The following is a 13,517-nucleotide window of genomic DNA, read 5'->3' as shown; positions in this document are numbered from 1 at the left end:
TAGAAACTGGTCTCCTAATGAGTAGTTAATTGCCAAATCATGTCTATATGCCAAGCTCTATTTAGATGCTATTCCCACTAGCCAGTTACAAAGGGCTGGTTTTAGAGGGGACAGGAAAGTGACAGGAACTAGATAATCCACCACTGGAGTTTCATTTGTAAAGATCAGTGAATAAAGTTTGGAACCTTGCACACTGGAAGTTCTATGATTTTTCAGAAATCTAAGGCCTTCCGTGTTTTGCAGAAACCAGCTGCTTAGCATCTGCTGAGCAAAATCTTAAAGTACCACAACTCAGGCAAGAGAAGCTCTGCTAAGGGACACTGGCACTTTAAACAAACCAAACAAAAAAAAACAACTTAGTCAACAGCAAGCAGAACAAAGCTGAAAAGAGTTAAGATGAAGGAACTGTAGGCGGAAGGTGATTTCCACTGCAAATTTATTTTAGGTACCTGGAATCTAACATCACCCACCCTAACACAAACATACTATCCCCACTCTCTCTTTTATTTTTACTTTCATTATGGGGGGAAAAAAGCCTTGAATCAATGGACAAAGTCATAGACTTTTCTCCTGTTTTATTAAAGGTGCAGCTAACTGCAGGAGTCTCCAAAGTTCTATGCAAAGTCATTAGAAAGATGAAGCACCTTTCCTGGAAAATCCTGCTATTTTTAGACAAAGAAAATCTCTTACAAGTGGTTACATTTGAAGTTGGGGGGGGGGGCAGAGAAAATCAAACAAAAACAAAAACCCTCTTCCTCAATTAGTTCCAAATCAACACCAGGCTGGGGTTGTGGTGCAAACAGCGGTTGGGGGGCGGGGTAGTGGTGTCACTTCAGACTTCCGGCTTTCACCACAGCCTCCTCCCCTTGTCACCCTCAAAGACCTTCAGTCATGGCGGTTTTTGCACCAACAAGGCAGGGCTGAAGCCGGCTCCCTCTGGCCCTTAAAATATCATGTTGAGAGTCAATCAGAAACAAATACTCCTAACTGCTAAAAACCTCTGTCTTCCCTAGAGGCCACTCCCTGAGCTTAGTAGTTCTGGTCTGCAAGGGTTAATGGGAAGGCATTTTAGTACAGTTCATGTAGATTCATGTCCATCAGGTGTAACTGTGAGTTTCTGGATTTTGAATAAAACCCAAAATTCTCAGCTCAAAGCATTAAGTTTCTGGTGTTCTCCACACAACACCTAACAAAATTCCACAAATCTGGTTCCTAATGAAACAGTTTTCACCAAATGGGGGCACCAAAGCCCAGTGGAGGACTGGGCGTTAGGAGACTTGGATTCTGCTCCTGGCTTTGCCATGGACCTTGAACAAGTCACTTCACCTCTCTATGCTTCAAGTTTCCCCACTGTATAATTTTGTTAGCAATACCCTTTCTTGAGAGTCACATAGGTCTGCTGAACACTTTGCAAATCTACATGATAGCCTTCAGTTATTTGCAGCAAAGTTCTATGGCCTAATTAAAACACAAAAACAAACAAACAAACAAACAGCAAATTTACTGGGGTGAGTCCTTCCCAGAGAAATTCCTCTTCACCTCTTGCTGTTTATTTTTCTTCAGTCCACTTCACCAATGATCACGTTGGCAACACGTGTTTTGCACAAGGGTTTTGCACAAAGGCAGGACGTAAGTGCAGAGGTTGCCAAGCTGGGTACAAGATGCCCACTTTGTCCCGGGGGAAAGGAGTATAATGCTAGATCTACTCTGACCCTACTGCAAATATGCTCTTGCAGCTACAGGTAAAGCAACATCTGGTTTTCTGAGAGCCATTCCCTTCCATCTCTTGTATTGGCCTCTAATACAGGAACAGCTTGCTTGGATGTGGCTGAAAGCTCAGGCATGTTAGCTCAAGTTTCTCTCCTCTGCTCCTGTAGCATCCAGCTCACCCTTTGAGCCACTAATAGATGGCTCTGACACCAAACAGGGCACAGAGGGAGGGCAGATGGAGGGTGCAAGTCTTCAGGGGATAGGGAGCAAAACACAAATAGGCATGATGGAGGGAGGGTCTGAGCCACAGGAAGGAAACAGGAGAGATGTCAGCAACTGGCTGGAGAATGGCAAATGGGCCATTGTGGTGGGAGAGCAACTAGCTGTCAGTGAATCCCCAGGTGGACTCCAACACGAAACGACTGGGAAACATCATTTTGAGAGAGTTAGTCCCCTCAGTGCTGAATGATAATTTCACTTTGTGAGAAGAGAGCACTATTCAATAAGTCATCAATAATGTATCAGGGATAGATCCAGAGCTTTTACTATTCACGGCTCACGTAAGCCTCAAAGAGTTTGGTGTTCTCAGATCCATCATTTCCAGTTAGCCTTCATAGCAAAAAGGATGGAGGAAACTGTTAAGTAGAAGATCTATCAGACCCAGGTAGATCTCTGCCTTGTACCAGAGTTTAAGAGGCGAGAGCACCTGTTAAGGCCAATAATTGAGAAGTGGAACACTGACAATGGTACTAATCTGGCTGGTATGCAGAGGAAAGGGGAGAAGGAAACTCCTTCTGGCAGCTACTACAACCACATTATTTTAAATATGAGAGGAGATTTGTCCATGCAGCTAATAAATGAAGCCAATATTTCAAGAGTACCTATTATATAAAATGGCTAATGGTGTATGCAGGGGGATATGTTGATATTGTATCCCCCGCCCCCACCCCTTGGATCTCCAAAGTTTTGGGCTTACAGTTCACATCACAGTGAATGCAACTGCCCCTCATTGTTTATGTTAGGCACATTGCCTGACTTGCTACCTCATTAAGCAACACGCTGTTGCTGCACTCTATAATAGAAAAGTCTGCAGAGCATGCATTGCAGCGTCTTTCCCTGGGAGTTATATCCGACAATGAACAATGGGACAAAGCGTTGTTCGGACTGCTGGGGTGCAAGAGCTTGCTTAAGTGATCATACAAACTCATCTGTTTCTTTATGGCATTTATCTGGGGACGACGTGGGCAGTAGTCCCTGCTCATATGAGACTCTGGGTTCAAGAAAAGATGACTGTTCACACTGAAAGGTTAATAGTCCTTTCTTAGGTGCTAATGTAAGAAGCATGGACTTGGGCTAAAATCATCTGCCCAGGACCCAATCTTGTCTAGACTCTAGACAGTTAGGGGTGTGTATGTGAGAAAGAACACTCCACTCCAAACCATGGAGCAGCTGGCTGGGCTCAATGAAGTAGGCCTACAGCTGCTGTGTAGCCTGGGGTAATGTATGTAAATGGCTGGAATGGGCTCCAATGCCCTCTAAGAAAGAGAACAGGAGAATTCACTCATGGCGGATCCCCCACAGCCCCACTCATCTACCGCTCTTGGCCTCCAAAGAATTGAGTTCGGTACCATATGAGTTTGCTCATCCAGCCCTCTCTCTCACTTGTATATCAGAAGCACACCGGCTCCACTGTTTGGCAACTTCTATGACAACTGGGAGGTATGGGCTGGACTGAGGCCTTAAATAGTGAATTCTGGAGTCAAGATTAAGGATATTTGTAACATTGTATTCCATGACCTTGCTCTATTGTGTTTGCTGCATTTTCTTCTCTTTGCATCACGTCCTCCCCCACACCACAATAAAAGGGACAGCAAGATATTAGAAAGCTTCAATAAAATGCTCATAAATCACACACACACACACACACACACACGTCCCAGAAAGCGGTTTACAATAAAGGACTTCCCAGCACCAAAGCTAGTGCCCCAAGATGAAAGAGGATTTGATTTTTTTTAAATGCACCACTAATTTCAATCTACACAAGCTTTTGTCTTGATTAGGATTTCTAGCATTTGATTTTTGTATCTAGATTCAGAAAAGAAAACTCGCATAAAGCACATGATCATTAGTCAAGCAACAACTGGTTCATTTCTTTATAGCTTCAGTCAGTTTTAAACTCTCCATGGTTTGTCTTCTCTCCTTAGGAATGTGAAAATAAAATTAACTCTCCTTATCAAGTTTGCCCTCTTTCTGTTTGGCAAACATTGTTATTCCCCACCTCATGCCCAGTGTGCCAAGTGGGGCTTGAAATTCGCATTGGCTTCGTTTATGTGCCAGCGTTATCAGCCAGGTCATCATAGTTCTAGGAAGGTGGAATATTTTCCTGCAGAGCCAGCAGAGAGCATAAGACCTCAGTAAGTTATGGGCTTGACCCTGCCTAGCTCTACACAGGTGGGGCAGAGGGCACAAGCAGTCTGGCTTACTTTCATGTTAGCCAAGGGCCCAGAATAATTTCCATCTTGCTCCAGCACTGACAACATTGTTAGGAACCTCACATGGTTTCTCCTGCTGCACCCTCAGACGAGCTGGGAAGATGCAGGGAGACGTATTCAGCACACTGTAAAGCGATGTTGCAGATGCCATCCCAGAATGTGCTGCTACATTGCTTTTGGAAGTGTCATGCCTAACTCTCTGCTGCTGGTGCACAGCCCATCTCTCCCCACTTCCATCACCCTGGGTGGGCAGTGGCTTAAAGCCCCATTCTAGCTCGAGCACAAAAACAATCTAGGTGCCTAGAAGATTGTTTTTTATTTCGTGTAAAGGGAGGGGTGATTTCTCTCTCTTTTGTTTAAAGACAGACACATAGCCTGAATTCTGTTCCCAGATACACACACACACACACGCGCGCGCGTGCGCGCCTTTAGAATCCAGAGGACTCCCCTTACTTAGGTCAAATTTTGAGTGAGAAGTAATTTATGGTGCCCTTGTAACATGCTCTTGCTAAAAAAGCGAGGCTACAGTAACCATAGACAGTCCAGTTCTCTATACATTAAGAATTCAACATAATACGCTTATGACCTTGATATATTTATATGTTTTTTGTCCAAGTGGCTCCCAAAGTGCTTTTGCTTTGACAGTTCCAGTGATTAAATGCACATAAACATTTCTCATATCCAATTCCACATTTTGGATGATTTGAATAACACAATTCATCCTTCAGCGATTGCTAGCTATCACATACAGCCATTTACAGGTTATTTCTTCAGCTGATAGCAACGCTGAAGAGAACAGCAGGAAATATTTTAACTCTTAATATATTGTGTTCTTCTCTAGAAGAAGCCACAGCTATAAAAGAAACCTATTAGGATTTTTGTTTTTTGGAGACATTTGTTGAATAGTAATATATGCTGCTGCCTCAGCATGTGTCCATATGTGTACACACTCTCTCTCTCTTTCTCTCTCACACACACACACAAATTTTAAACTCCTCTGAAGATCTTGTACATTGATGGAAATAGCTATGAAAATCTTCCTGCATTAATATTTATGTCTGTTTCAGTAACATTTCAAATATTTTCCCTTCCTGTGAGATGTTGACTTTCATATCATCATCTAATAATTGTGATGAACAGAAGATGGAAAGAAATAATACAAAAAGAGAAATCCAATTTTACTTCCTTCCAGAAAAAAGTTACGAACTGAAGAAAATCTCACATTATTTTCTTTAATTGGTGGAGGAGTCTCCAGGCCAATTTTTACAAAATAAATAGCTGATCTTGATAGATTTTGTGCACATAATTATAAATATATTTATATAAGCATCAAGGTATATTGGTTTAAATCAAAGCAATTTAAATCACCAATTTAATAATGATTTAAATCAGCAAGCAGGAAACCTTGATTTTAATCATGTTTTGCATTTATACTTTTTATTTTCCTAAAGAAGGGTTGAGTCTCACTAGTTGGTAATCATTAAAACATGTTGAGTTGCAACTAAATATAGCCTTTGCACTAAATTTGGTGGGGTTTTTTGGGGGGGGTTGCTAAACAGGACAATTCACTATACCTATATACATATATTTAAACAAATATATAGCTTAACTTGCATTTATTCGGATTTTTACTTTTTAATTTCTTTTTTATGTTAGAAAATGGTGAATGATGCATTTCTTATTTATTAGATTATTTTATTACTTGTGATTTGTGTCATGCTCTATTTGGACAGAAATTCAAATTAAATTAAAAAAGCATAAAACCAGCATTTTTTAAATTAAATTAAATATGGCTAACTTAAATGTGCTGGATATATAAGAAAAAAAGTTTATCAAATCATGTTTTGCATTTAAAATTAATTGATTTATTAAACAAAGGAAGTATGATTTATAGTTAGCTAGCTGAACTGATTGTTTTTGGTCACAATGCCTTTCAAGATTTTAAAACTAGTAAATTTCATCCTCACTCACTAATTTTTTAATCATAGATTGGAGGAGAAAAACTAGCTTTCCTAATTTTCCAATACCCATTGGCTTCTTAACTTTGAACGAACTAGTCATGAAACTGAAATGAAGAAAAGATTCTCTCTGCATGTGCAGAAAAATTTTCTGTAGTCAGAAGCTGGTTTAGCACATCAGCAAACTCTGGTTCCAGACGCTTAGCCAGTAACATCCACCAGTTCAGTGGTTCGACGTTCTTTAAAACTTGAAAGCAAACACATACTGCTTAATATTATTCTTTGCATTTAATAGATTATAATAAGTTTAGACCTTATATTATTTTCAAATTTAATTTTAAATAGGTGGTTTTTAAAAAAAAAATCCCTGTAGTTAATTTAAATTAAAATACGATTTAAATAAAAACAAACAATCAGATTTAAACTTTTTTTAAAAATCATCCATTTTTATCTATACTGACAAGTCTGGACCGAGGGACTAAATTTAAAACATTTTCAACACAACAGAATGAAGCAACAATCCAAATGATAAGCAAAGTTGACTGTCTAAAAGTGACAGTTTTTAAATAAAAGTCTAATGAAACAGTACGGGAAGTATTAGGGATATTTAAAAGATGTTCTTTTAAATATCCCTAATACGGGAAGTATTAGGGATATTTAAAAGTGGTATGGTAAAAGATGTTCTTTAATACAATTTCACTTGGTGTACAGAGAGAGAGAGAGAGAGAGAGAAATAGGGATAATACTCTCCACATAACGCTGTTTTGAAGTTTAATTCATTAATGTCTTTAAGGTACTTTGAGACTCTCTGAATGGTACTAATGATGTGCTAAATAGTTTTATAACTAACTCTTCCAACTGAGTACCAAACTGCTACCTAAACTGAGAGTTACAGTGCATCAAACATGTAGCTTACACTGATTTCAAGTTAGGCTTTTTATCATTTGCTTTACACTGAACCATGTACTTTCTTCAGCAGTTCACTTGATGGTCTTCACTGCTAAATCAAGGTAACAAGATGTGCACAGGAAAAGGAAAGGGGGGTGGGGGAAAAGAGCTACAGGACCTTGGACAGCAAATGTCTTAAAGGATCCTTATCAGAAAAAAATACCCATTGCTTTAAATATCCACCTTGCTCATGCTTGTAAGACGTCCAAGCAGAGAGTGCAACATTTTAAAACACAGTGATGCTATTTTAAAGCAAAGATTACTAATATGGTAACTATAAAATCTTGCCTTCTTCCTCCCATCCCCAAATTCTAAGGATGGTTTACTAAAATAACCAAAGAAGCCTCATGTAAATATTACAGGAACAGTCTGCTAAGTAGTGGTTTTTTAATGTAAGCATTTAAAATATATATATTTCACTGCTCTCTCCTTTTATTACAAAAAATAGAATTGAACTCTTTGTTTAAAGTTTATTTATATTCAGAAAAATGTCAAAGTGAAAACGGCATCTTCTTATGCAAAACATCAGCTCCTTGTATTTCCAAGTCATAACTCCATTGACCAAAACAAGTTCTTCCTACAATTAGAGATGCAGAACCAATACTGCTATGGAATAGTGACCTGGATTCTGTTCCGTTTCATGCATCATCAACAAAACTGTCAATCAACTCAACTGCAAAAACCTGTATTACTGGTGATGTCTGTGAAGGAAAGAACACAGCTTGATATTCAGATCCCAGGATGGTTCTCCAATGCTGGACTTCAGATTAGTCTTTTGTGTACTAAACACACTGAATCCAGAAGTCCACGAGAGAGAATAAATATGGAACCAGGGCCGGCTCCAGGCATCAGCCCAGCAAGCAGGTGCTTGGGGAGGCCAAGGGGAAGGGGCGGCACGTTCAGCTCTTCAGCGACAATTCAGTGGCGGGTCCCTCACTCCCTCTTGGAGCGAAGGACCTGCCACCAAATTGCCACCGAAGACTGAAGCGGCGGCAGTAGAGCTGATCGAGATCGCAGCTTTTTTTCCTCTTGGCTGCTTGGGGCGGCAAAAACCCTGAGCTGGCCCTGTATGGAACCCCCCACTATTTCATTTTTACAGTCACTTTTCAGACTATAGTCACTTTCCAATGTTCCTCTTGTAGTACAGGCTCAACCAAACTAGAAGAATATGCAGTCGCCTAGAACAGCAAAAATGTTATCTAGGGAAGTAGACAGAGCCGTGCAGGGGAAAAGGGGTATATCCACAGCATGGTCTTCCCTTCTCCATAGGACAGGGTAATTCTGAATGCCTGCACAAGGGCTGGAGGGAGATGGGAACAGCAGGATACAGCCTTCAATTATTATTGATATTGCAGTAGCACCTAGAGGTTCCAACCAAAATCAGAGTCCCGTTATGCTAAGCACGGTCCAAACACACAGTGAGGGGCAGTCCCTGCCCTGAACAACTCTCAGTCTAACCAGAAAAGATAAAGGGTGGGAGGGAAAACAGAGAGGTGTCTTGCTCAACGTCACACAGTGGCAGGTCAGGAATAGAACCCAAATCTCTCAACTCCCAGACCAGCGCTGTAGCCCCAAGCCCACCACACTGCCTCCCAAAGCACGGGAAAACAAGCAAGCCAACAAAAACACAGATGCTTGTTTTCGTACAAACATCTGAGGTATGGGTTAACTATAAATACGCAAACCTCTGAAGAAAAACTGCAATGCCAGAGAATTCTAGGTAACTATTGCCAATGTTTCTAACTGCTTCCATTGCGGCTATGCGCCTGCTTCACAGCAGCACCACATGAAGCCTCTTCTCCATTTCATTCTCTAAAGCTGAAACAGCAAGCTTGTTCCTGCGGCTCATTAGTGTGATACAGGTGTTGTGAGAGAAACCTGAGAGAAATATTCATGCTGCTCAGCTCTCAACTCATTTGTTTTATAATGGATGAGCTCTGCACACCACTTGAAAGAAGCACCTCTGTCCAGAATGTTAGACACAGCATCTTCGTGGGTTATTTTAAGATATAATGTTCTTTTCAATCATTTGGCCTGCTGGGGGGCATTGAAAAGTCTCATTGTGGCTCATTTATATCCCAATGTCAGTTCATCTGCATCTCTGGCCAGAGATATCATTACTAACGTTTAGCTTAAAGGATAAAACAAAGAAGAAATGCATTCAAAGAAAGCTTGGCTACAATAGCTTTCTCATTGCTTTTTAAAAATATGCCTCTCTCCATAATACAGCTCTGCAAAATCTTTCTAGTTAAACTAAAAAATGGTGTGCTTTTACATTCTGATGCAAGAATTCATCCCTCTAACAATGTCACTTGCTAGGTTTCTAACCCCATCAAGCCCTTCGCCAGCCAGCCTTGCCCCTGGTCCACTTTTCATTTAAAAAGTAATAAAGCTGACATGAAAGCAATAGCTTTTGTTCTTCCCGTGCACTGCCACTTTCATGATCTCCTTGGAAAATGCAGAATTGAGGGGGAAATGGCATCACAGCATTCAACATGTATAGTGTCGCTCCAATTCCATATCAAATGTGTTTATTTTCGAAGGGGACAAAAATGTTTTCTAACGATCAGACCCACAAACTCCAGCTAAGGTCTGACTCATTTTGGCTCAGGCACCATTAACAGTCAAAGATCCTGTATAACAAATGCAACCCCGCCCCCTCCTCAGGTTAGGCCCTCCATCATAACTGTACAACCCTCTCATCTTCTAAGGAGTTGGTAGAGGTGTCACCAAGGATATAATTTGAAGACAATGGAGGTTGGAATTTAGTTAATTCTGTAATTGGAATTTAGTTAATTCTCTTGTCATTCACCCAGAGTTACAGTGGCTCAGTGGTGCTGGTGTAATCCACTGGTTCTGCATGTTATATCTCCTCTTCTACCACATCTATTACTACTAGCATCCCTCCAGCTCCTGGAGTAAAGGTCTCAGCTTTTAGCACTGAAGATCTCTGATTCAATCCCTGGTGTTGGGTCAAGTTGGGGTTCATTATACCGGCAGTAGTAAAAAAAAATATTTTTGTCACTAAAGGAAAGAGATTGGCTTCCACTGCTATATGGTGCCATTCTTACATAGTCATTTTCAGAGCAGAACTTCCTTTAAACCAAGCCCTTGCATACAGAGATGGGTGAAGATGCCAATGAAAGGTGAAGACCATCAACAGCTGAGAGAATAGCACTGGCTCATTTCTGGGTCCAGAAAGTTCTTATTTTATCAGTTTGGATAATTAGCTGAACATTTAGATGCTATTCTGACCTGAACCCTCAATACCATTTGAAGTTTGACCCTCACAAGGGACTTTAATTAAATCACTTTTATTTTAAAAAAAGCAAAAATAAACCTCACACCAACCTTAATTTAAGATTCATCCTTCCATCTATTTCATCAGGTAATGGAACATACTGAGGCTGGTGATAAGAGAACATTTCCCTTGATGCAGCAGAAAGAAAACCCACCACCAACCCATTCCTAGGGGTGATAAGGTCAAGGGTCTAGACATTTTTGATTAAGCTGAATTGCTTATGATACACTTCCTAACTGGCATCAATATTAAGCCACTACCAAAAAAAAAAAAGAGGGGGGGGAATTTCTCAAAAAAACCACATTGAGATCAGATACTACAGTGAGAAATGAAGCAAATGCTAGGCTGTTAACAGGAAATGTGGAAAAGTCTGCAAAAGTTACGCAAGTTCAAACCATGCTAGCTCAGGAAGGATTCAATGCCTTTTATCTTACAGTACACTAGATCACTCAAGCTCTGGACCAGACCACTTAAAGTAGGGGGAATTTTGTGCATTTTACCTGTCAAACGATGGCTTCTCTCCACAGTCAAATGCATCCTGTAACTCTTTGACAAGGTTAGCCTGGCCCGGAAGTCGAAAGAGTCCTTCCTCCTTCAGCCCCCGCAGTCGGATAAAATCCACACACTGCTCCACCAACATGGGAGCCAGACGGTTCCCATATCGCTTCTCATACCGGACTGTGTCTTCCAGCTTCTGTCCAAAGATACCTATGCATAATAAGGAGAGACATGAGTGGGTTGAGGGAAAGATAGCATTGGAATGAACAATGAGGGAAGTCTGTGCACTAATGATTTGTACCTCAACCAGCCCTCCTTACAGATTAGTAAATAGAAGGGTAGTCAGCTCCTAAGTCCAGGGATAAAGAGCTCAATTTCACATCTAGTGCCCTTTATAAAAAACACTACACCACTGTATTTTACCATAATGGTCCAAAACACAACTGTAAAAATATCATGAACCATTGGTACAGAATATTGTAACTTTTAAAAATAAAACACAACACTGCCTTCAAATCCTAAAGGGAAAGCAATGCAGGGACATAAAACTCTGTCACAAAAGTGTTGAACCCAAGATATTACATACGTCCCTGTTTACTCTTTGAGCTGAGGTTTAAGTGTACGTGGCCATTGAAACAGCTCTAATATCACATCTAAGATATAAGAACTTTTTACTCTTATTATACTCAGGCTAAAACTTTCAAAAGGGGCATAAGTGAAGTAGGAGCTTAATTCCCATGGACTTTCAATGAGAATGGAAAATGGGACTTTGGCGGCTCTTTTGAAAATTTTACCCTAAGATTTTCATAGCTGTAAAGCAGCTGCAGCTCCTACTGACCTCAGCTGGAGTTGTTGGTGGTCAGCTCCTCTGATTTAGACCATACGTTAAGTACACACACACATCGCTCACTCTTATAATTTACTACAAGTTGCACAATTAGTGTCTTTTAGAACAACAACAAAACGTGTATGTGAGAAAGAGCAGGTGGTGGTATAATATGCCAGATGACAGCCCTGAAGACTAATGCTTGTATTGATCTACATGACAGGTAAGCTATGAACAACAACAGTGCAAGTTTGTTTACGCAATGCACTTCAAACCTGATCTGGGGATGTAACTACCTCTTCCCTGCTATTAATGGCATCTCCAACTCCCTTCAAACCTTGGGTCCTTCTTCCAAAGAATGTCATTTGTGATGGTTGTTTTGTGATGTGAGCATCTGTTTGCTAGCAAGAGAGCTAAAAGCACCAACACCTTTCATATACAGGAGGACACTAAACAACTTTCAGATGGGAGCTGAATTCCAAATAATGGCCTACAGTTGAGAGATTTCCCTTTCTTATTACATAAGCCACAGAATGAGAAAAATCCAATAGGTCAGATTCTTCCCTTTGATAAGCATACACAGCTCCAGTGACTTTACATTTTTTTTAAGAAAGATTCAAATTAGTAAGTTTTTGAGTCCATTTTTCTTCTTAAAACTAAATCTAATCTTTAAAGTTTGTTTTGTTTTTGTTTTTTAAATTGTATTTATTTTCACTAATATACCATAATAAAGAAAGCTGGTGGAAATTCTAGTTCCTGTGTCCAGCCATGTGATTCTGGGATAGAGGAATAGCAGAGTTCTGATTTCCACTCTCCCTGCCTAAGAATGCTACTTGTTGGTGGGTGGAGAGGGGTGGAACCCTCTCTCCTAGCTTCTCTCTCTGCATGTGGCAGAAACGCCAAACAGGAACCATCAGCAGCTACAGAAGGAATATTTGAAACGTCATAGTTAATGAAGCTTAGAGAAAGATTAACTGGCACAGAAAGTTTGGTGTCCAGCCAGGTCCCTGTCTCAGCTACTAGAAGTCCATAGAAACTACTTTTTTATTTATTTATTAAATAAAGTTTTGGTTTCTAGCTTGCTCCATGTGGGGATGATGGGAGGATTAAACATACTTGTGGTTTTTGAGCTGATAGAGCTAAGGAGTGCTGTCTGGCAGTATAATGGAGTTCCTACACTCCCTCCCTGGTTCAGGAGGAGTGCTGTCCCACTGAGCTCAGTTGAAAGCATGTGGTGAGATCACAACACTCACAGCAGCATCAAGGATTCAAACCCCATTCTGCTCATGCGATTGCACCCAACTCCACAAGTCAGCAGCTCTTGGTGACCTGCTGAGTCAGGGCCTTGATGTAGTTGAATGTGAATTGGCCACATACTTTTCACAAGCCAAGGCAGAGTTTTGATTGATCACTGGGAATAGTTTGATCTGGCCTGACAAAACACTGACCCTAAACCTTGAAATAAATCTGAATATTTGTCAATAAAATTGTAGTAAACTTGTAATTTGTTTTGAATTCAGCATGCCCTCAGTACATACAGGGTGAGGTGAGAGTGGCAAGGAAATGGAAATATCACAAGATGCACAGTTTCCAACCTGGGCCAGAAGAAGAATCTTGTAACAAAGCCCTATTCTTACTAGATTTCTAGCTTCTAGCTCCACATATGCTTCAAATCATAACTGAAAACAGCAATTACTCCCCCTTTTAGAAGCTGCCTATTGTTGAAAATAGGAGCTCATTGTTAGTAACTGAGATGAAACTGGAAAATGTTTTGCTTTGCATGA

The 13,517-nt window shown here is 40.5% G+C and overlaps 1 protein-coding gene across 15 annotated transcripts in view; it reads right to left on the bottom strand.

The window, feature by feature from the left end:
* ARHGAP24 (Rho GTPase activating protein 24) overlaps positions 1–13,517 on the bottom strand; it is a 431,989-nt gene that overhangs the window by 24,664 nt on the left and 393,808 nt on the right. For all 15 annotated transcript variants that reach the window (XM_039539650.1, XM_039539651.1, XM_039539652.1 and 12 more), the window contains one exon: positions 10,910–11,117. In XM_039539650.1, coding sequence (XP_039395584.1) covers positions 10,910–11,117 — 208 coding nt within the window. The remainder of the gene's footprint in view (positions 1–10,909; positions 11,118–13,517) is intronic.

The sequence above is a fragment of the Mauremys reevesii genome, linkage group 5 (assembly GCF_016161935.1).
Source record: "Mauremys reevesii isolate NIE-2019 linkage group 5, ASM1616193v1, whole genome shotgun sequence".
Classification (NCBI taxonomy): domain Eukaryota; kingdom Metazoa; phylum Chordata; order Testudines; family Geoemydidae; genus Mauremys; species Mauremys reevesii.
The sequence above is the reverse complement of the archived record's forward strand: the minus strand, read 5'-3'. Positions and strand labels throughout refer to the sequence as shown.